Source organism: Varroa destructor, unplaced genomic scaffold, assembly GCF_002443255.2.
Source record: "Varroa destructor unplaced genomic scaffold, Vdes_3.0 BEIS01000001.1, whole genome shotgun sequence".
Lineage (NCBI taxonomy): Eukaryota > Metazoa > Arthropoda > Arachnida > Mesostigmata > Varroidae > Varroa > Varroa destructor.
This window is the reverse complement of record NW_019211454.1, coordinates 27,463,927-27,486,549: the sequence shown is the minus strand read 5'-3', so window position 1 is coordinate 27,486,549 and position 22,623 is coordinate 27,463,927. Positions and strand designations below refer to the sequence as shown.

The following is a 22,623-nucleotide window of genomic DNA, read 5'->3' as shown; positions in this document are numbered from 1 at the left end:
TCATAATCTCTACGAACACTTCTAGCCATCCGCCGTCACCGCTTAACGCTGGATTCATCTACCAAGCTCCCAGCACTGCAATTTTTTTTGCGAATTTGGATTTTGCGAATCGTCCTTGTCTTTCAACACAAAGATGTTCGTGGTTGTTCTAGGCTGATACAATATTTGATCTATGTACAAGTGAACTCTATTTTTACTAAAGAGTAGCACATTTCATCGTTTTGGCGCAAGAACTTCGCATAGAACAGAGAAAAGGAAAACAGTGACAAGGTCTCCTTTACATTGTACTCTGGCTAAAAAAGTACATAACTCTGCAAACAGCCACGAGGCTTGGACCCACCCACACATTGCCCTCCTGTTCCTTTTACTCTGCCCCTTCCTTCTGTTTATCGTTAGGATATTGAAGAAATCGGTAGAAAGCGATGCACAGCCCCAACGCCCCTTGGGCGTGGTAATGAGTATAACCACAACCACCAAGAGCTGCTGGCTAGCCAACCTGGCGCACTGTTCTGCTGTTGCTCGTATCGGGCCATTGTTTCGTTCGGTAACTCGCTGACGGTGATGACACGGCTGGATCCGATGGCTTTTGTTGTTTGTGCAGACTTTTGCGTGCCCGCATCTCACAATCCACTCGCCCTCGTCCGTTAAGGCACCATGGAGCACTAGAAGTGCAACCAGCTAGCTAACTAGAACCCCCTAGAGCTGCTCGACGCCCGTCACGCTGGGAAAGTCCCTTTCTGTCCACGTCTGTCCCTTTTTTCTTTCTCGTTCATTTTCCTTCTTTCCATCTCAAGCTGCCATCCATCCACAGCAAGCAGTCATCGTACTTGACTAACTAATGTATTCAACAGACTACCCTCATATTGGAATGCGCACACCCCCGCCTCTTCTCACACACACATGCATATTCGTGCACACAACTCTCTCCTCTCCCTCTCTCTCTCTCTCTCTCTCTCTCTCTCTTATTATCGTTTCGTGGGTCAAGAACACGCACACACACACACACACACATAATGTCTTCCGCACGCTGCGCCTGCTGTAACTGCGTCGTTCAGGGCTCATTTTTTTCGTTTCGCCTCCTAGCCGTCTGATAGTTATGCTGGCTATGTGATTTCGTAGAAGTAAACTAACTCGTACTTATAACAATGCAATATCTTTCGTCCGTTTTCGTCGTTCATGACTTTCTGCCCTGGCATTATTTATGTTGATATCGAATAAAACGTTTTTCGTTGTGAACCATCTTACCATCCTGCTGCAAGGAAAAATGGGTTATTGAGACCACAATATCAGTCCAAGTGAACTGAAGATGAGTACAGGCACCTATGAAATTTAACTCGTATGTTATAGTTTCTATAATACTAACGAACCGAAAAGGCTGAGCAAAGTCAACTCACCACCTAAATCTGGAGAGTCAGCTTCAGTGACTCTAAGAAGCAGCGACTCAGCGGTAGCAAACGGGTGGTATTCTGAGTATATAGTATACATCGGTGTATTTCATGGGCTCGCGCTATAACAGTCGCTGTTTCAGTTATTGGAAATGCATCAAATGGTAGATAGATCTAAGCCTTTCAGACGTCGTCACTGGCCATTAGCATCTAAATGACTAGGTTGCAGTAGGCCAGGCATCGCGTGGTACGAACTTAACGGCGTCAAAAACGTCACCAACCTTGAACGAACGGACTGGCACTGTTATATGCGCTCTTAGTAGTCTTTCTCGCAAAAAGGATACTGTAGAACACGCTGTGCAGGAGTTGAAACCTAGTTGGCACGTCGGCCTGCCATGCTTCCCCGTATACGACGTTTTGTTGTTGTATATAGATTGTCAAAAGATAATTTTACATGCATTATAGTATCGACCAGCATCTATTCGATAAAAGAGAGGAGAACGAGTGCGATCAGATGTGGCGTACCTCTCAAAATATATGAAAACCGCTATTGTTGTAACTCACTAAGTACAAAGACGTGTCATACAGAATACTATTCAACTGCTACTTTTGCTAGCTTTAGAACACTTTTTCTACTGATTGAATTTTCAACACCAAATACTTCGCATTGTACGAGAGGCGAGCAAACCGCCTATAGGCAAAACGTTTATGACTGAGGGGTTCGCAATGAGAAGTTATAGTAGAACAAAAAAGACTTAGGCTTACATTCGATGTTTTTGCTTATTTCAGGAACATGGAACCATGATCAAAAAGAGCGCTCGCCTTTGTGAAGATCCATTGCATCGCTGGTTAGTACTTCTTTGCGCAACATAGTTAATAAATTGTTCGAAGGACATATGTGAGGCTTACTTATGATGCTGAATTTGCTGGCTCAAAACAGCACTATATGGATTCGTTCCCATGACCCATTAAACCAAGAAATCCAGCTAATGCAACTGTCATGTAGCGCCCTTTTAGGCTCGTTTTAAAAGATCATGTAAAGCCGACGTGGAAACCAGTGGCGACTAACGCACCGTCACAGCATTACGTCTTTTGTTTAAATTAAAGGCTAATCAGTAATCATCAACTATTCGAGTACAGAACCTAATAGATGGAATTTGCGGCACGTTTCTCCAGTTAGATCCTCTAGTTACTGAGTGCCCCTAACTTTTTTCCACTACTTAAATGCATGCGAGGTCTCTTGGCGTACATAGGTGTCTCGTTGGATAGATTGTCTAGGCATGCCTGGATTTTTTTCTTTGTTTCCATTTTCCTTTCCCTCTGTCCAGCCAGGACTCCGGATATGAACAAGAAGCATTACCACTCGCCATGATAAAGGCGGCGGTCGGGGCAACGATAACAGCGACCAGTCCTAATGGAATTTTGCATCGGCGCGGATTTGTTTTTCTTTTATATTCTGCTGTAGCAGGATACAAAAATGGAGTGCTATTAGTGTTAATACGATATTTACTAACGGACGGGACCAGACCGGGCGAACGCCGCTCGGGTCGGTCGGTCGGTCGGTCAGTCGCCGCCGCTGCCTACCGGCTTACCCATCCTTGTCAGGGGCACGGTTATATCATTTCTGAATCTATGTTCCTGCCGGCACTTTCCACCTACCTCCTCTTCCTCTTTCTTGCAGTTAGTCCTTCTCTAAAGCTGTCTACTGTGTGTCCGTTGCATACGGCCCATAGGTTTGTGCTGCGGAGACCACTAAAAGGAGGAGGCCAGCCTTGCCAGTGGCGCATATGTATTTTATAAACTGTCCCTTCCTCCGACGGGAAAGCAGACCAAAACTTGCCTTGCAAAACCAACGCTGCTTAGGGTGCTACGGTCATGGCTTTTGGAGAGCTGTTAGGCCCAACTCGAGACAGCCCAAACACGGAACAAATGTTCCCCAGGGAATTCGTCACGATAGACAATCAAATGCAAATGATCTGCCTTGTGACGTCAATGCCTATGTAGAGTAAGCGGCTAAGTTCATAGCAAGCGGGACAAGTAGCTGTTCAAAATGCCCATACGTTTAGAAATGTTGTTTCGCAAGAATCCATTCTTCAACGTCATTGCCATCCGACGCTCAGGTATTATATAGTAAAACACAACAGACATGTAAATTCAATACAGTTAGTACTGGAGGGTAATGTTTTGCACTATCGCTAAAGGCTTCTAATATTTAATTAGTTTCGTAATGTCACCCTGGTAACAATAATAGATATCATATAGCATAAAAAAAAAAGCATTGTAGCATAAAAGCATTGTAATACAAGCCGAAATCAGCAATCCAAACGTCCTTATAGATAGACCTTATCACACTTAACTTGACTATAGTTCTCAATTAGGCCTTGGTATGTAGAATGCACGATGTAGGACCACACTTACACATGGTAGATTGACCATGGTGGTCGAAATGGGCATATCGGCACGTTAACATAACCCAGATAAATAGGATCGGCCTGGCTAACACCAGCGAAACAAGTCCGTGTTTCTGTATGTTGTATTGTATATGCCCATGTAATATACATATATATATATATATATATAATGTGATACATCACACATCGCCGTGCCGTTAATGCTGCCCATGTTGTCGGTGAGGACATCTCCATATGCTGCTTTGGCCATTGCCACTGCGTGGCTGTTGCATGTTCGACCATGCCATACCGTTCACCAGCAAACAGCTGCCGCTGATGGTTCTCTTGTTGGTGGGCGGCTGTATACTTGTTACATTGCGTTCGCTGTCATCCTGCGTTGGTGCTGTTAGAAGATAAGCGTCAAGCCCTGAGGGAGACTTTCAGACATCAATATTATTCGCAGCAGCGTGGCTGAAGGAAGTGGTCGTCTGGCTAGTCGTTTAACTTGATGTCGAACGGGCCGCCAGTGCTGCTGGTACGTCCTGCAACCTTAGCATTGCCTGGTTTCCTCTTTATGCTGCTGGTCCTGATGCTAGGAACCGACTGACCAGTTGGTTAGCTGGCAAGGCTGGCCGCGTTTCCGATCGTCTTCGGTTCGGTTCCGTTGGCGTTGTTCAATTTGCCGTTAACTGTATTCAGTCCACCATATGCCTCCTCAGCGTTTCCGAAGGGTGCTGCACGTCACTTGAGATAAGCGCCAAACCTCTTTCTGTCTGCATATGTTCGGAAGGATACTTGCTGCTGTATGGGTGGTGAGGATAGGACCGATGCCCGTCCGTTGAGGCGATCATATTGTTGCAGGTTTCATCGTACTCCATCGAAGCTGGCTGCTGCACGCTACACTATCCCTGACTGATTTGGGTTTGGTCGAGGCCTCAGCCACAAAGGCCAGATGCAGCGCACGGATCAACTGATCGCCAGCTAAACGGCAGACGATATACGTAGGTTCGTTGTTGGCTTGTACGACTGCCGCTGCTGCTGCTACCACTGCTAGTATGTATACTCAATGATGAAGGGCACGGGTAGCTGTTTCGCAACACGCTGTGCTGCTCCTTGTATTTAACGTACAGGAACGGCGGTCGATCTGCTGCTTCGTCCTTCCCGCGTGTTGATATAAGGTCCAGCCAAGCACCCGGTCGTCGGCCGCCATCGCGTACCGGATCATAACCGAACGGAGGCCAGCAACTGCATATCGTACGTCATAGTCTGTTCCAATATGAGTCAGCCTGAGTTACGTAGCATTGGCCGGAGAGGAGACGAACTGCACCAAGAAGAAGAGGCAGAAGTTGGGGTCATTCATCGGAAAGCAAAGATTCGGCTTGTCGACTGACATATTGAATCAGGCATTCCTGGTTCCCTGTATGTTCTGCTCCTTGACAACGGCGTGCAACGCCTAGTTTCCCGTAGAGTCGACGGCCGCTATAACCGATAGCAATGAGAACGCTACGTACGTGTTAGCCTGCGATCGACCCGTCCATGACGATGCTGACAGCAACAACGACAACGACGAAACTATGCCAGTGTTTGGGGATTCTGCTGCTGTTGCCGCCACCACTGCCACTGCTACATTGGCCACCTCTTTTGCCTATTTTCTTCCTTTCTTTTGCCTACGAGGAAGAGGAGGGTATAAAAGACACCGTTTTGTCCCTCTGCAACAGAGAGGTGTTACTTATATTCAGGCTTGCACATGGCTACTATTGGTTCGAACATTTGGACCATCCGGGAACCGACAGACGAAGCGAGCCACTCTCGTTGCAACGATGCCAATACGGCACACGCATACACGACTCGATTCGACCCATTGCCATATTTTAGCAGCCCACACTGCTGCATTGTATATAAAGCTTCGATATACATCACATAGGGGAACATACATATTTGCCCATACATAAGATGGTAGCAGTACCAGCAGCATCATGGTTGTTGTCTACGTTTTGTTCCTCATCTTCGCCTTTGTTGTATATGTGTGTCTGTTGTTGATGGAAAAACGTCGACGACTAACAGCTGGTAGGGGAAACAGCAACCAGCTTGAAAGAAAGTATCTAGGTAGGTAGGTAGGCAGGCAGGCAGGCAGAAGGAACTTAGCTACTTCATGTCCATCTCGTGCTTTCCTTATCATCAGTCCAAGGCTTTGAACCGTTTATCAGGAAAACGTAGAAGATCAATCAAAACAACGAGAAAACACGCTGTACAATTCACAGCCCACGCAGTACGTCACGCATAGGACTGTGCAGAGTGGTCAAGTCAACTAAGTAGTGCTAGAGAAAGGGCGGAGAGGAAGGGTATCAGTAGTGTACGAGAGCGAACGTCGACTAGATAGCAAGGTCGCTTTGCTTCTCCAGAACACGTACCCTGCCCAATAGACTAGCCAAGAAAAATGATAAAGGAAGTTACGAATAACGAAGAATACATGAAGCAGAGGCATAGGTTCATCTTGCGTTCATCTTCTTTCTCTGGGTGCCTGAACGAAATGGTTTGTCCTGTCGTGCATAAGCTGAGCGGTTTGACTTTTGTCATTTGCCTTTGATGAGTCTTTCATACCCAAGTAGCATTATGGATGGCGGTTCAATATTAAATGACCTCGGCATGTTCAGGCACACTAGTACGCATCAGGGCTAACTGGCGAGTGCTGACATTGCCATCAATTTTGCACTTGGATAATAGATAGATCCCGTGCGCTGAACAGGGATGACCGACAAGATAACTCAGATTCCCAAAAATCAGTTAAAAAACGGCGTCAGGTAATAGTCAAACACTAGAAACGATTTCAGTACATTAGATGAAAATTTTTTATACTGATTTTAGAAATATGCTTCGAGACAAACAGCCATTTATAAAACTTGGCTTGAGCTAAAAAAATAAGGGCCACGGGTGACGAGACACCTTAATAATCAACTCCTAAGGAGTTCAACCTTCCAAGTGTACTTCATACAACGTCGAAGTCCTCTTTATATTATCTTAAAATTATGCTTCAATAATTACTAGATAGTATATGTTTCTCTTTCTTATATCAAACATACTAAAGTGACGTTTGTATATTCCTTGTATTTGCATCTTGACATCCATACTGTTGTTATTATTACAGGGTGTGAGTGGTGCAATGGGCAGTTTGGCGCGACGCTTTGTGCATCTGCAGGGGCATCTGTAGACGGCCCGCGATGGACTGGGCGTTGGCATATATGCTGCTCATAGTGGCATGCGCCAGCGCTAAAAATAGTTTCGCACTAGTAGAAGGACCACCATCAGTTTTAGCCTGCAAGCTATCGGAGTTCCAGTGCGACAACAGCCGCTGTATTGCGCTCAATAAATTCTGTGATGGAACTGATGACTGCGGCGACACCTCGGACGAACCCATGGGTTGTACAAGTCAGTATCGATCTATCTGTCTCTTGTGTCTTTCTGTATATTTAGCATACCTAGTATTTTCTGCATTTTCTTTAACTATCTATCCAAAACTGAACTGATGTGGAAAAATATTAGCTATGGCGCTAAAACACGGCATTCCAACGCTCTCTTTTCCGCATCATTGTGCTTGTATAGAAAAAGACTACCAGTAGTACTTCAGCTATCATACGACTACTATTGCTGCTTAGGTCTATTACGCTTGTCTATCATAAAGATGTGTGGCCTAGGCACACAGGCGCAGTGTGCTGATGGAGTGTCCGCTCTGTAAGGCGAAATAGTGCAGCATAGCAAACCACCGCTGGCATAATTCTCGGCCATCGTAAGGACTCCCATGACCGTCATAAGAATTCCCTCGGTGGCCGTTTCAGCAATGGCCCTTTACCTCTCTTGACCAACCCTTAACCAGCTAAGCTCATCGCCACTGCCGCTGTAGCCCGCTATCCAACGGCTACGGCCGCAGCTTTTTTGGCTATTTTATCTCCCTATTATAACTCGCATTTTACAATGTCCTACACGAACTCGAATCGTGCGAATAGAATGTGGCTGTTTATACAGTAGTGTTCGTAATAAACGGTCACCAATTAACATACTACATGTTTATTGCTATGCAACTTTCAGACTGCAATCGGACGTTTTTCGGCGAGGTGGGCACCAAAAACCCAATACGAATCGCAGAACCATTCCAGCGCAATCTTCCGTTTGTCTGCACTATGCATTTTGTGGCAGCGGGAGCTGAGTTTGGCGATATCGTTGAGCTCACCTTCCTCAACTTCCAAGTAGGAACCCTTGAGAGTGACAGGTGAGGAAGACAGCATGCGATACGCATTACTCTGCTGCTCAGTTGTCAGCTTGCACTGTAGTTACCTACATTTATAGGAAAAATCTAGAGCTTTTCCTTGCATTGAAAGTGCTACAGGTCTATGTAGGTGTCTTTGTAGGCATAGGTAGCTACAAAAAAATTACGATCCTTACGCGTTGCCGAAGAGCCCTATCCACACGTATCAAAAAAACAATGTAACGCCTAAAAAAAAGTTTGTTTGTCTGCTTGATAATAGTCGCTTTGTTAGTTTTTTTTTCCGTCACTTCTGCTTCCTTGTTCGCGCAGTTAAAGCCTTTCTCGGTTGACTTCTACTGAAACTACAGGCGTAGCACTACTCCGGGAATATATATCTATATACAGAACGTATATCCCCGGAAACGAAGTGAATGCTGGTGTTAGGCAATTGCCTAATGGGAACAGAGCGCGGTTGTTTCCCTGCCGGTCTTTTCTGCAAAGAACCGATTCTTCTAATGCTTCTGGGGTTCAGTTGCCAATGGAGTAGTTAGGGCGCTTGTCGCGGCAAGGCCTCTTCCATAAGGGCCTCCGATATTGCTCTCATCGCACTACTCTTTTCTTGTCTTAGGATACGAGGCCAGCAGCATCCGCGTTTCGTGTTCCTTCGCTAATCGCGTTTCTCCAAGAGTAGCCATTTTTTTCTTTTCGTTCGCCTCAGATTCGCTGGCGTCTAGTGGCTAGGGTATTAAACACAAGAGCGAATGGGTCGAAAAAGGCAACGGTAGGGAGCCCATGTGACTTTACGGCCACGCAAAGTGCAACGTGGAAGGCCGCACCAATACGAACCGAGGCAAACTGACATACGCAGTCATCATTGCAAGCCAAAAGGAGACAGGCCGCTGTCAGGGACGTATTCGCCCCTGACTAGCTATTTTCGGTCTACCACTATCTGCGTCCGTTGGTATTACTACGTGAGAACAGGCCCAAGCCCAAGTTCGCCTTGCAAGGGTACTCTCCTTCATTGAGAGTGGTTCCTGTGGTACGCTTCGCCGCTTCGGGGTCCGCCGTGACACTGATCCGCTTGTATTATTAACGCACGACTAATTTTGCGGATTATGCGCTACTGCTTATTCTGATGATTGCAATCAATTTACCCGATTGACACTTCGTCAGCACCAACGGGCAGCACTGACGGGACTACGATGGCTGCGGTAGACTGGCCGTCGGTGAACATTATTTTGGCTGGTATATCGGCTTCTACCTCTACTTCCAGTAGTACCGCTGCAATACGACGAAGATAGGAGCTGGACCAACCGCGTGTACTCCGCGGAGAGGTCCGGAGCTCCGCTTGCTTTGTGTGGCAGGGAAAATCAGATGTTTCAGTTAGAAAGGCAAGCTTCGGGCGAAGCTCCGTTGACGGCACGCAGACCGATACAGGGTTAGCGACCACAGCGGCATTAGAGGGGCAATCGCACGTTGCTATCCCTTCTCTTCACAAGGTGCGTGTTCTGCGCTAGATGGCGTGCACTTTTAGGGTGGTTTGGTGTGACGCGCGTAAACGATGTTGGTGATCACCGAGCACGGGTAAACCGCACCGAACTTTCGGCTTTAAGCCCCGAAACGGCCTGCGGTGTAGGGCGAGCCTAAGCTTTGGGTCTGTTTTGTAAATTCCCATAGACTTATTCCTTCTGCAATTTCTACTTTTCCTAATTTATTTCGGATTTTAAACACGTTACAGCGCTCTAGTTATGCAACGCGTTGTTTCGTAACATACTTTATTTACGCTTAGCTACGATGGATGTGCGTGTTCAATAAGTAAACTACAGATCCCCGTTTCGCCGAGGCAGTATGGATAGTGTATATTTAGTTTATTTCTATTTTAATAAAAATGCTTTCTTCGTTCAGGAGTTGAATACGATTGTGTTGTTGTATGCGCCTCTACATTGGTCGGTGTAGAGACGTATAGTATAGTATACCGATATACGGTACTCCGAGATATCAACGACGCTCGTCCAGCATAGTGAATATTGTTAGCTGTGTCTATAGGAACGGCCGGTGACCCCCGTAAATGCCCACACCGGCTCATATCGGCTCGACTCTCCTCAAATCTCTCTGCTCCTTGTTATCAGATTTTCTGTGATTTGCTCGGGCTGGTGATGCCCGTCCCTCAATTTCCTCGAACTGCCTATGTTCGGTTTCTTTTATTGCTGATCGCAGGTGCTAATCATGATACTTCGATAAAATATCGACTACGATCCCACATCTGGATTTAGACCCTGAGCTGACTTCGAAGCCTGCCTTCTTTGTAGGATGACAATGGCGCAGAGAATGAAGATTGGCAGTACGCACGACGTGACCGAAATTTTCTTGCGAAAAATGAACATCATACGTGTTCCACCTGCTAAGTTTCCACCTCTAGTCGGGAGCCCCCGTTAGACGAAAGAACGCCCAGGGCTATGCCAGCTCTAGCCACAGCGACAGATTCCTTTACAGTCCACTTCTGTTCCTTTCAATAGCAGCCGCAATGCCAACTAGATCTAGCACGCATGTCAGCAGTATACGTTTCTTTACAGTTAAGATAGGCGAGTCGCAACATTGTAAAGCCCCTGGGCTTGTGTTCGATACATGATTCTTGTCCATCTCTAATAGATTACTTCTGATTTCCGGTTGTTCTATTATTTAGCTACCTAATTGACCCTCTGATATCAATACAGCGAAGCATCTCGTTATGTTATGCGTCTTTTTTTTTCGGCTGAAACATCTAGAAACCGGTAAGGGAAGCTACGGATTTGACTGCTTATATGCCATTTACACATCTAAAAAAGATGTTCACACGATTGCTAATGGTGAATAGTGGGGGTTTCAAACCGAGCGTGTACAATGGTAATATAGAAAGCCACAACGATATTTTATTATAAATTACATGAGCTTCTGTGACCGATATAATTGCAAATAATAGAAAAAACACGCAGTATTCTCTGCCCTTCTCTGTCAAAGAAAACCAAAGCCCATTTCATTACAAGCTTTCAAACAACTTTTTTTTTCTTTAATTTAAGTCGTGTAGTAGATCTGCAGCAGAAAACATACCGTTTAAATAGCAATAATATTCAATCTCTTTCCCATCAAGAAAAGCCCGCCATTGTCCCGGATGATCAGAAACAAATGCCGTTTTCGACTATAATCAGAGATCAGGCGGCGGTTCAAAAAAGACTTATCCGCGTCATGCTTTTTTGTCCCTTAATGAGCTTGTTTGTTTAGCCGCTAATGATGAGGTTCTTAGCCCAAAATATGTTTTCAGATCTGACTGAATACTTCAGTTCCAAAACAAGACCTCGCGAAAAAAGACTTTGAATTTTCGCAACGGCAGTAGCTATAACAATCGCTTCGTCTAAACTCTCTGTATTTATGGACGAATAACTGGCTTCACCGGGGTCGATTCTCTTCGCTCGGTGCCCGATGCAAATTTCCCCGCAAGTAACGGGTCGTTAAGGAAAGTGCGTCGTTTAGAGCCCATCCTGCCACCACTTCTCGCTGACACTATCGTTGTCGCTATATGGCACAAAACGAAGAATCGACGATCGAGAACGTCTGCTGGAGCAACCGCTTGCAAGGACTGAGGAAAAACGAACGTCGAATTATGCTGCATGGGCAGGATAGATTCTCCGGTTAGGGGTGCTTGTAAACAAACGATTCTATTTTTCTCCTTTTTTACCTTTTTGTCCTTCGCTTTTTGCCTTACGGCCTCGTTTCTTCAAGATTGTGTGCATGAGACAGCCAATCCCATTAACATCGTCAAGTTTGGCACCGGCTGACCGCAACCATATTGATCTTGCCAATCATGAGAATGACGCTGGCAGAAAGAAATGGCAATAAAAAAGTAAGCTAAGGCGTTATACCACTACTATGTTATGCAATACTGTCGCCAATGGCCGATCAGACTGCTACTGCCATATATATATATATATATATATATATATATATAGAGAGAGAGAGAGAGAGAGAGAGAGAGAGAGAGTTAGAACAAATTATCTCCAACTTCTGCGATAGTGCATTCACTGGGGTAACTAGACATTAGTGATTTGTGTTGTTAACATGCATATGATGTTTGATATATGTTTATTATTTCATTTTACCTTAAACCCTATAGGATATTTACACGCGCATTTTAATACTGTTTTAGTGGTAAGATGGTGCGACTAGTTCGTTTGTAGGGATTGAATGAAAGACAGGTATGGCCTTTCTTCCATTGCTAGCGTCTTAAAGTTTTTTATGTTTTTTCAGCATAGAGGTAATAGAGCCTGCGAGATATTGTTTATCGCCGTCATGTTAATTGTTTGTTGTGACGTTGAACATGGACTAGACATTGAGTTTAGCCCCGATGTTTTCACTCTGTATTAGCCTTTGGAACAATGGGGATGTGTTTGCTGTCTTCATATTTGTCGTTGTTTATAGCCAAGTGCGATCGCTTTCTGAGGAACCCTTCTTTTTGACTGTTCCTGTTGCGGCGTTCCGGTTTCGGTGAGGGTCGGGTTTTTTTCTTTGGCCCTTTTCTTTCACAAGCTGTAAAAGGAGCGTTGCTGCCAGTCAGTACTTATGCATCAGCCCTTGATGGCAATGAGCTATGCCCCTTTCGTTGCTGAATATATTATCGATGTTCAGTGAGTATAAGCTAGCCTAAATCACGCGTACACAACCGTACGCTACCTATCTTGCTAAGGTCAGCTGAGATAGGTGTAATTGGGATAGCTGGTTTTCCAACATCGCATCATCGACCTTGTTTTGCTGACAGCCACTTTCCACAATCATACCAGAAAGGGAAAAGTTCCATTGTCAGGTGTCAGACAACGTCTTTAGGTCACAATGGTCATAATTTCTCTATACGTGTTCTACGCTAGTAATTACCGAAAGTGTCGGCACAGACGTAAAATGCGTGACGTAGTATAGCGCTTGCAACATTTCCGAAGAAACTGTTTCGTTTTATTTATGGTTGTGGCCAATTTTAGCATTTATGAATTTATTATTATAGAACCCTATTATAGAAAACGAGATAAAAACTATAAGGCAATTAGTGGCGCATACTGATAAGTGTGTATTTTGATTTGATTGGTTTCCTTTCCAGAAATCAGACAGCATCATGCTACAACGGCCATTTGGCGCTTACCGAACCTACGGCTTCGTCGCCTATTGTTCGCACCTCACAGACTAGAGGTTTTACCCAGTTCCTATCTGCAGCTACAGGACGTCAGCCGGTCGCAGCACCCCTATCCTCGTTCTACGACAGTAGCGAATTGGATCAGCCAGAGTTCGGCCGTTTTTGTGGGGACCTCATCAATACAGGCGGGCCGGTTATTTTCTTCTCAGAACGGAATAACGTCACACTACAGGTGGTGATACCAAATCGGGCATCGCTACATTCGTATAGCTTTAACCTATACCTTACATATCGTTTCCATCCGAGCAAACCATCGCGCACTCGTTACGGAGACAGCAAAGATCCCATTGATCTTGGAGTGCGTGCGCCAGAATCCTTTTGTGATCGAATTTTTGAGAATTGCGATCGAAAGAAGTGCAAGATTCGCTCGCCAAACTTTCCAGGTTTTTATCTACGTAACTTCACGTGCCGCTTCACAATTCGCCAGCTGACTTCGCCGCAGGGCACTCAGGCGCAGATCGTTCTGTCTCAGAAGAATGAATACAAAATATCGATATACACGGGTCGCACGGCACCTGGTGGCGCTAGTTCGCAACGCGCACTCACGTCGGATTGTTTGGGCGATGTAGTTCGCATCTACGACGGAGGCAACTCACAGGCGAGTGTCCTCTCACGCTTCTGCGGATCGGGTTCGCTCACTGAAGTGGTATCGTCCGGGCCTGAGAGTAGAGTCGAACTGCATTCAGTTGGAGCGCAGCAGCTCTACGCGTCTAAACTTGAACTGGACGTCGAGGTTCGTTTCGTCAAAGCGGATGATTTTCGGGTCGAACCCGGAGGAAAGTGCACCTTTGAGATTGACGGCAGTCGCGCGGAACGCCGTGGACTTATCTATACCCCAAACCACACCATTCCGCCTAATACCACCTGCTCGTTCCACTTCAAAGGACGCGGAGTCCACGACCGGGTCTGGATTTATTTCCTATCCTATTTCGTTGAGGACAAGCAGCGTTGGTCTAATGCTGAGAAATGTGATGTGGCTTCACTTGAAATTGTCGACTTGGGCGCGCAGGAACTGTTCCAGGACGCCAACTCCTCCATAGACCACTCGACAAGGCGGTTCTGCGAGAAGTCTTCGCCAAGGATCTGTGCCCGTGCGGCCGAGTATCCACAGTTCATTCCGTTAAGGCCATGCCGCCTGCCGGATGACAGCTATCTATCCACAGGGTCCGACCTTGTCATTCGGCAAAAATTTTTCAAGTCGTCCGACGTTCCGCTACGGCGTAGTTCATTTATGGCCCGGTACGAGTTTGTCGACACGGAACAGGCGGGCATCGACATGGGTCCGCATCACGGACCCTGTCACCGGCATTTTCAAAGCAGTACATCAAAATTCGGCCATTTCGCCTCTCCAAAAAATGTATTCATGTATGGTCGCGGTGGCAGCGAGAACATCACTTGCTCCTACTATTTTTCTGGTATGGCTAGTGAAAAGTTGCGTATCTATTTGATTAATCTGAACTTACCAACAACGCAGTGCGCACATTTCTACGATGAAGCTACCCAGAGATATACGTGTAGGATGGTTACATCACGAACGAATGCAGCTAAAATCTCCGCTGTTCAAGTGACTGATCATTGGGGTGAGACATTCACTCCAATGGGATGCTTCTGTAATACCACTTCACAGCTTCGTAAGCCGATCCTCATTGAGTCTGTAGGAAACAATGTCACCCTATCCTTTACAGTACAAGGTATGTCAGCTCTCGAAGATTTTAATTATTTTGGATTCGAGGCGACGTACGAGTTCCGTCCAGCTACCAGCTGTGAAGGCGGAACAGCCAGAAGGAACGGTTCTGAAGGTGAATTAACATTTGTAGCAAAGGATATCAGTTCTCAAGATACTCCATTGCGGTGCCGCTGGTACATTGAATCCAGTCCTAAAAAATATCTTTATCTAAAGTTCCAGGGCCATGATGGCTCTCGTGCGGCTTCGTGCAACCCGGGAACGAATAAATTTGTAGTTTACGCAGATGGTATCTCTGATCCGGTGGCCGTCGTTTGTACAGACGGGGACAGCAATCTTGCTAATGGAGACGCAAAATCTCTAACGACGGATGCGTTCCACGCGCCCAAAGATCCACCGCAGTCCGAACCTCAATTTGACCTCTTCTCATTGAGTTGGTACAATGAATCGGAGCGACAACCTCGAGGTCTACCGACTAGACGCAACGTTGATCGCGTTCTCGTTGAAGCTATCGCTGTGAAGGCAGGTGCATTCAAAGTGCGTTGGCTCGAAGTCACCAAGCCATTCTTACGTACGTCATCCGGCCTTACATTACGTAATGTTAACTGTCTGTATGAGTGTCCCGAGTTAAGTGCATGCATTTCGCCCGAGTTATGGTGCGACGGCACAGTGCATTGTCCCTCGGGTCACGACGAACGACCCGAACATTGTCACCAATTTCCGATCATATACCTAGCTATTGCATGTGGCGCCTTACTCGCAACACTTGTTATTACATCCGCCGGAACGCTGTTATATTGTCGGCGCGGAAAGGACCGCAAAACGCGAGACATCCCCAATGACGTTCAGCTCGAACCACCGAACAGCTGACCTTGGCTAACTCCGGGCCAGCAGGGCGCAAGCTCAGGCCTGGACCTGGTGCAACAGACGCCAGAATTGCAAACACTTGATCTGTTACCGCATCAATCGCACACATCACTTCAGCCGGGCGATAACTTCGTGCTCAATAGCACGTGCAGCTCCATGTCTCGCGTTCATCCCGTGCAGGCGATATATGCGCCCCCAGCTGTACCCGGCATGTACGGTCATACAGGCAGCTCACGTGGACCGTTCGTTTTGTACGACCCGCCGCCCTTGTATGGAAATCATCCAGCATCACATGCGACACAGGGCCATCCCGACGACGAGCTCTACGTTGTACGTAGTATACGATCCCCGTGTTTGTAAAAAAGATGTTTAGCCAGCAGACACGCACGTACATAAGCCCACACAACAGTCTTTTAAATAAAGGCATAACAAACGTTCGCACAAGCAACAGCGGCAATACAATTGCATACCTCAAAACACGCTATGTATTATCTTTTACCTTCTCCCTCTTGCGTTATTGTTTTTTCTACTTTATAACGTTGTTGCCGAATAATGTCAATGATGTAATACTATAGCTAACAAAACGCGGAAATTTACGTCGCATGTGGCGTGCACGGGTGGAATACGAAAACAACGTTTTGGCTCTTTCCACTTTAATCACAGTTAATCGAAAGGTGATACCCGTTTGAAGTACTATAACATACAACTACTAATACCGTAAAACAATGAGAAATTAAAGGTAAACACTATATAATACATCTAGTACACACATACTAAATAAATATATATATATATGTATATGTACATATATGTGTATATATATATATATATATAAAAAGCTAATGTTGTAATGCCGTTGTTGCAATGCAGAAACTCTACCGTACGTTCGTATCTACAATTTTCCTGTTACCCAAAACAATGAAAATAGAAACAGAAACACAACAGCCATCCATAGCATTTGTGAACAGAAAAACGAATCTTTTGTTGAAGCTACTAGGAAGCCTTTTAAGCGCGACGTAAAAAAGTCAAACACTTGGGAGTAAGAATACACCGATGGTGAAGCTGTTGGAGAAGCTAGTGATGTTATAATACCAAGAAAAAAGAGTGTAGTACTGTCAGGAAACCTAGTATATATAGACGTACGGCCCAAAGGTTTTACCATGGGAAAAACAGACATGAACGTGTGCAATACACACAGGTACAATACGATGAAAATCGTCGTACAAATCGAGTCTACGGCGGCGTGTGCCGACCCCCTTTTTCTGGATTTCTTCTAACCCCTCCGTTTACCGCCCCGTTGCGTTCACAGCTGACGAACGCACTGGGTTGTGAAACGCGCTTGCCAGCTCGCTCGCTCGCTCGCTCGCTCGCTCGCTCACAAGCTAGCTGCTGCTATATGGAAAATGGAACATGGAAAAAAACATCGCAGAGACAACGATGGCTATGTCCTTGGTCGTCGTCGACTACCACTTTGACGACGCCGTCCGTAGCGAAGACGCAGAAGATGGAAAAGCCAATGGACTAAAATACGAACATGCAGCAAGCAAAAAATCTATCTGTGCAAAAGGTTCGAGAAGAAAAAGGCGAGAGACAGAGATAGTTTGGAAAATGGGGATGGCGAAGGGGGCTGAAGGGAGAGTCCAGAAAAAACTCGACCGATAAACTCAAACGGAACACACGGCTAGCAACCGGCCGACGGTCGGTTGGCGAAAGAAGGTTTCTGTGTGCCAAATAGGGAACCTAGGGTTTAAATGGGGTTTTCAAGAAATAAACAGAAGCGGCATTGGGAAAAACAGCAGCAGCAGCAGCAGCAGCAACAGCAGCAACAACAACAAAGGAAATGCTCTCGCAATATGGCATCGCTCCCACTTTTTACGCATGTGTACGGCACGCAGACCTACGCCGAGCGATATTTGGAGACGAATACATACATGCGGGCGTTACAAATCTATAGATACAAATACTCGTTTACCTATCCCAGCCGGTCCCATTAAACCCAAAACCTCAACTTGTCTAGCATACAAAAACGAAGTATGAAGCAGAAACCAGAAAAGTTGGTACACACAAACGAAAAAACAGAACAGAATATAAGTAGTGAGGACCCGGCGGGAGTTTTGTTTTATTTTCTATGTGAACATAAGGCAAAACGACAACAAATATCTTACCTGTTCATTGCAACTTTACCATTCTGCACTTAGTCCAACTACCAACGTAACATGAATGTTTGCCTATCTTTTACGCCGCTGAATGGAGGCCCAGATGAGGCCCAGGGCAAGGGCCATGCGCGAGTGCAGTGAATGGGCAAGATAGCTGTATGTTAAACTATAGGAGCAAGAAAGAAAGCGAGTCGAGTGATAGCGCGAGATTGAAAGAGTGTTCTTGTGATGAAGACACTAAAGCATGCGTACATGCACGCATCGCGGAACATATTCATACAATAATATGTAATAATAAAAATGCAGAAGATGACAGGCAACGGTTCAATTTCGATTCAGATACCCAAAATTCGGATACGCCGTACTCAGCCAACTGGCTTAAGATTCAAAAACGATTTTACTTAGTCAACAAGCAAGAGTTGCATCTGAAGTTTTCATTGCCCAGCGGCAAGCGAGAATGCAGACAAAATGGATCATTCACTGTGTATTGTACATAGGTGTATATATGGATATTTGACAGGATGGGTAAGATAGCAGGCTGCATTATAGCGGAGAAAAAGGGATGAAAATAATCATGATAATAAAAGTACTAATAAAAGGAGAACCGCCAACAGCGAGCAGACCGTCACCTTAAAGGTATCTCGAACGGAGTATCCTCTTGTGCCGTATATACACCACATACAGGAGATAAGACTAAAGGCTGATGGCTATCGGCGGGGGTAGCGTAGTACAGAAATGGTAAACTGAGGGAAAAACGAAAAGGTTATATGTGAAAATATATAATAATGAACCTCGCTCAATAAAATGAAAGACAATACAGTTGGTGGTGGTGGTGATGCTGATCATGACGACGACGATGAGTGAAGTGGAGGCCGTTCGAGAAGATGGGAAGACCGGAGAGACGTGCGACACTGACCCTAGTTGATGGATCCGAGGATGATAAATATGTACCAGTGATTTCAAAATATTGTAATTCAGTGGTCTTCTATAAAGAATAAAGATAAAGATAATTTTTATTCTACACGCCTGTTATCCTTTATGTATGTAAGCGTTTAATGGCTTGTTTCCTATAGACATTTTGACGCAGTCACGCATCTCATCACAAAATCACCATATATAAAGAGCTCACATGTTTAGAATATGACAACAACATTCGATTGAACTATCGGGTAATACCGAACAATGAAAAGTTAATTTAAGTTATTGGCATATGGGTGTATGATATGTGGAAATACTATCTTAGGAACCTGCCTCGAACATCTGCGCTCAAGCAATGTTCAGAACTTCGCAAACAGCGTTATTGGACCAAACAAGGCTAATTTGATTTTAGATCCAGCAGAACTTTGCTAGAATATTGCAGACGTGACGTTATAATTTTAAAATCGGTAACGTATACATTTAAATAAAGTTTAGAAGTTATATAAAAGAAAAGGCGTAAACCATTGGTAAAAAATTACGAAATCGCATCTTTGTATGTTTCTAATAGCTGCTTGTATAAAATCATCGACACCGTTTTGTCAGCCTAATGTTACGCAAGTAAGCGCAAGTATCTGTGATTGTGTTGAGCTTCTTTTCGGGCGCCAACCGAAGTGTGGAACAAATTTGAATTTTTTAATACTGAAGCTTCTCATTATGTCCTTTTTCAAACACCGGCCACTTCCCTACTTGCAAAGTAATACCATTATCTATTAACAGAGAACACTTTTATCAAATAGTAGTAATAGTGATAAGTGAGTAGTTTTCTCGCAAGTGTAACTAGATAAAGAAGAGGCCTACATACTCAATCATATTAGTCAGCACTTTGTTATTTATCCAGAGCCTGACGATTGACTATGCCTATTATTAATCTGTTGCATAAAATTGGTAATGTGTTTTTATAATTATTTTCAATGATTGCGATTGAAATAGGAGTTTTTTTCTGATTGCTGAGATTTCCTTATAGATTTAGGTCATTAGTGGAAAGCTAAATTTAACATAACGTAGCTATTTAAAGAACCGATAAGGCCAATCACGCGTGTCCACTAGATAACGCCGTAATAGTATTGTGCCTAATAAAACGGGCCGTAATTTTCTATGCTAAATTACGGGTGAAGGTCAGCAGAGCGTAGATAACATTTACGACGATTGTCTACGCAGTGAAAATTAGTTCTAATCATATATGTATAGCATTGCACATATGATGAATATTAAGGAGGCGCCTGTCTGAAAGGACGTCGGACAAACCAAGTTAAACATCTGTCAAAGAATCGCTACGTTCCGTCTAAAGGGATTGATATAAGAAAGTAAAAATCGAACATACATGTATATAACACCAATCTACGATAATAACAGTACAATAGAATGAGGATATGCAAGTTTATCGAACGGGAGCTTTATTTTTTTGTTTGTTTCAAAGATTACGCATCATTTAGAACAGCAGTTAGTATGAATAGTGCGGCCTTACAGGTCCTAAGTTGTATGCATATACAATCCTGCGAACTCGTTTGCCAATTATGGAATTTTGTGATAGAACATTCTTAGACATGATTAATCAGCGTTCTAAAATGATGCTGTGTTCCAAAAATTCTATGTTTACGAATTCGACAAGAAAGCATAACATAACACTAATATTAGCACAACGAAAACATGTATAATTTATCACCAACCTACCGGGTAGTAGAACGCAACTTTTTTCTGTACTGGGTACTTCTTTTGACCGAAATAAGCAATTCAAGTTCTGAGTAGAGGCCAAATCAAATACCCTTTGGCGTGATGCTCATGCGGGCATAGCAGACGCAGCAGCTTCACACTCATGTAAGATGCTGACACATGGATGCCGAATAATTTCAAATTTGCGCATGAAAATATAATCGTAATATCTATTGTGCTATGGTGGGCTCAGTAGAATTTTTCGAGCTTACTTTTTGCAAGAAGTACTTGGCAGATGTTAAATGATTCGGTATTTTGCCGTGGCGCCGTATTTTGATTCTAAACAAAGCCGGATATTAACTTAGTAGCTAGCTTATCAAAGTTCGTATACACTATATTAAAATCGACTAAAACATTACAAGCAAAATATACGAGTTCGGAACAGTAAATCCCTTTCTCATACTTAGGCTTTTTACTGAGCGCTTGCACCGCTGAAGGCGAGGTCAAGCAAGGAGGCCTTATTTTCGCCTCGTCGGCTGAGATAAAGTGATCGTACGCTTTAACGGCGCAATGGTTTGTTATCCTCTTTACTTCCTGTTAGCAAACTTGTGCAATTACTAAACGAAAGCTGAGACTTTCTAAGTAATTCTAGTCTCGTTTCCCCTCAAGACTGACAGGACAAGTGTCGTTCCCTTGGGATAACGCCGCGAACTTCTCAGGTCGATCAATGGTCTATCTTTGAGAATGAATGTGAGAAAAGTAATTTCCCTGTGTCACTTTTGTAGCTTTGGCGCTTTTGCGGTATGCAATGAGCTCACCTACATAGCGGTTTATGTAAAAATCTATAGAAAGTTCACGTCAAGTTAGTCTTCGACCTAATGTCTTTTTACTGTTTTGTGACGTGGACACATTATAAGTCACAACTGATATTGATTAGGCTTCTGCAGTTTCTGACGCCCCCCAACACAAGAAGTTATATGTATATATATTTCGTATGTTATATATACACACATATATATACAGTATACGAAATGTAGAATGTCGCAATCACGCGAAGTTACATTACCAAAAACCGAAAGGAACGCCCAACACATATTACATTTGCTACATTCGCAAAAACACCCGTTCGTCAATCTGGCCGCTGATTGCTTATATTCGACTGATTAGCTTATAGAACGAGCATCGTCACCAACCTGAATTGAAGGTTCGCGAATAGTGAACCCGAGGCTGTACTTCTCTAAAAATGTTAACCCCCACGCTAACATTTAAAAGCTAAATACCGTTTGTTTTCTTTCGTAGCATCTTAGTTGCCAATCCATTGGTATAGTTACGCGCGCAGCAATAAAAAGAGAGCTCGCAAGGAACAGAGGCACGTGAGTAGGCCCTCGAACGCTTTTTTTTTGTTAACAGTACATATTCAGTTGATAATATTCGACACATTAAATGATATAATGCAGCGTAGGATGACGTGCACGATAAAACCAATACCTGATCTAGCTATTTCTCGAATTGGGATAAGAATGAAAATACACTTAGGTGAGGTTCGAGGTTAATGTGAGGCTGGATACCTGTTTTAAGTCCTACTTAATAAAACAAGAGAGTGAGTAGAACAGTTCGTTGTAACGATAGTTTTATCCATAATGATAAAGCAGTTTTACAAGCATTTGATGTTTTCGTTTCTTTTTTTTTTGTCGATCGACCTAAACATGTCGCTCAAATCGAACGTTTGCCGAACTCTCGAGACGGATAAAGCAGCTCAATATATAGACCAACTTTGCTATGTACGGCAATCGCATTTGGCTAAAAGAAATCTCGTTCGCAGATACGTCTCGCAAGGTCCATTTAGACTCCTTGATTACAAGTCACTCCACAGTTGATTTTATCTTAACGGCATTAATCGTAAGAAATCGTGCAATATACGAACTGTTATGTCAGTTAGATATTGATTATAGGAACAAACTCTATTAAAAGCTTCTTCGTGCGACGAAGGCGCCATTTTGGAAAAATTGGACGTCTCTTGTTTGATTTCACCTCTTACTTTTCTCTGTGACGGAACTAACA

The 22,623-nt window shown here is 44.3% G+C and overlaps 1 protein-coding gene across 3 annotated transcripts in view; it reads left to right on the top strand.

Moving 5' to 3' along the window:
• The window catches only part of LOC111255484 (uncharacterized), a 75,398-nt gene extending 56,443 nt beyond the window's left edge, over nt 1-18,955 (top strand). For all 3 annotated transcript variants that reach the window (XM_022817499.2, XM_086989523.1, XM_086989532.1), the window contains 4 exons: nt 2,175-2,233; nt 6,921-7,201; nt 7,859-8,039; nt 13,135-18,955. In XM_022817499.2, coding sequence (XP_022673234.1) covers nt 6,994-7,201; nt 7,859-8,039; nt 13,135-15,781 — 3,036 coding nt within the window. In that variant the 5' untranslated portion in view covers nt 2,175-2,233; nt 6,921-6,993 and the 3' untranslated portion in view covers nt 15,782-18,955. The remainder of the gene's footprint in view (nt 1-2,174; nt 2,234-6,920; nt 7,202-7,858; nt 8,040-13,134) is intronic.
• The last annotated feature ends 3,668 nt before the right edge of the window (nt 18,956-22,623 follow it).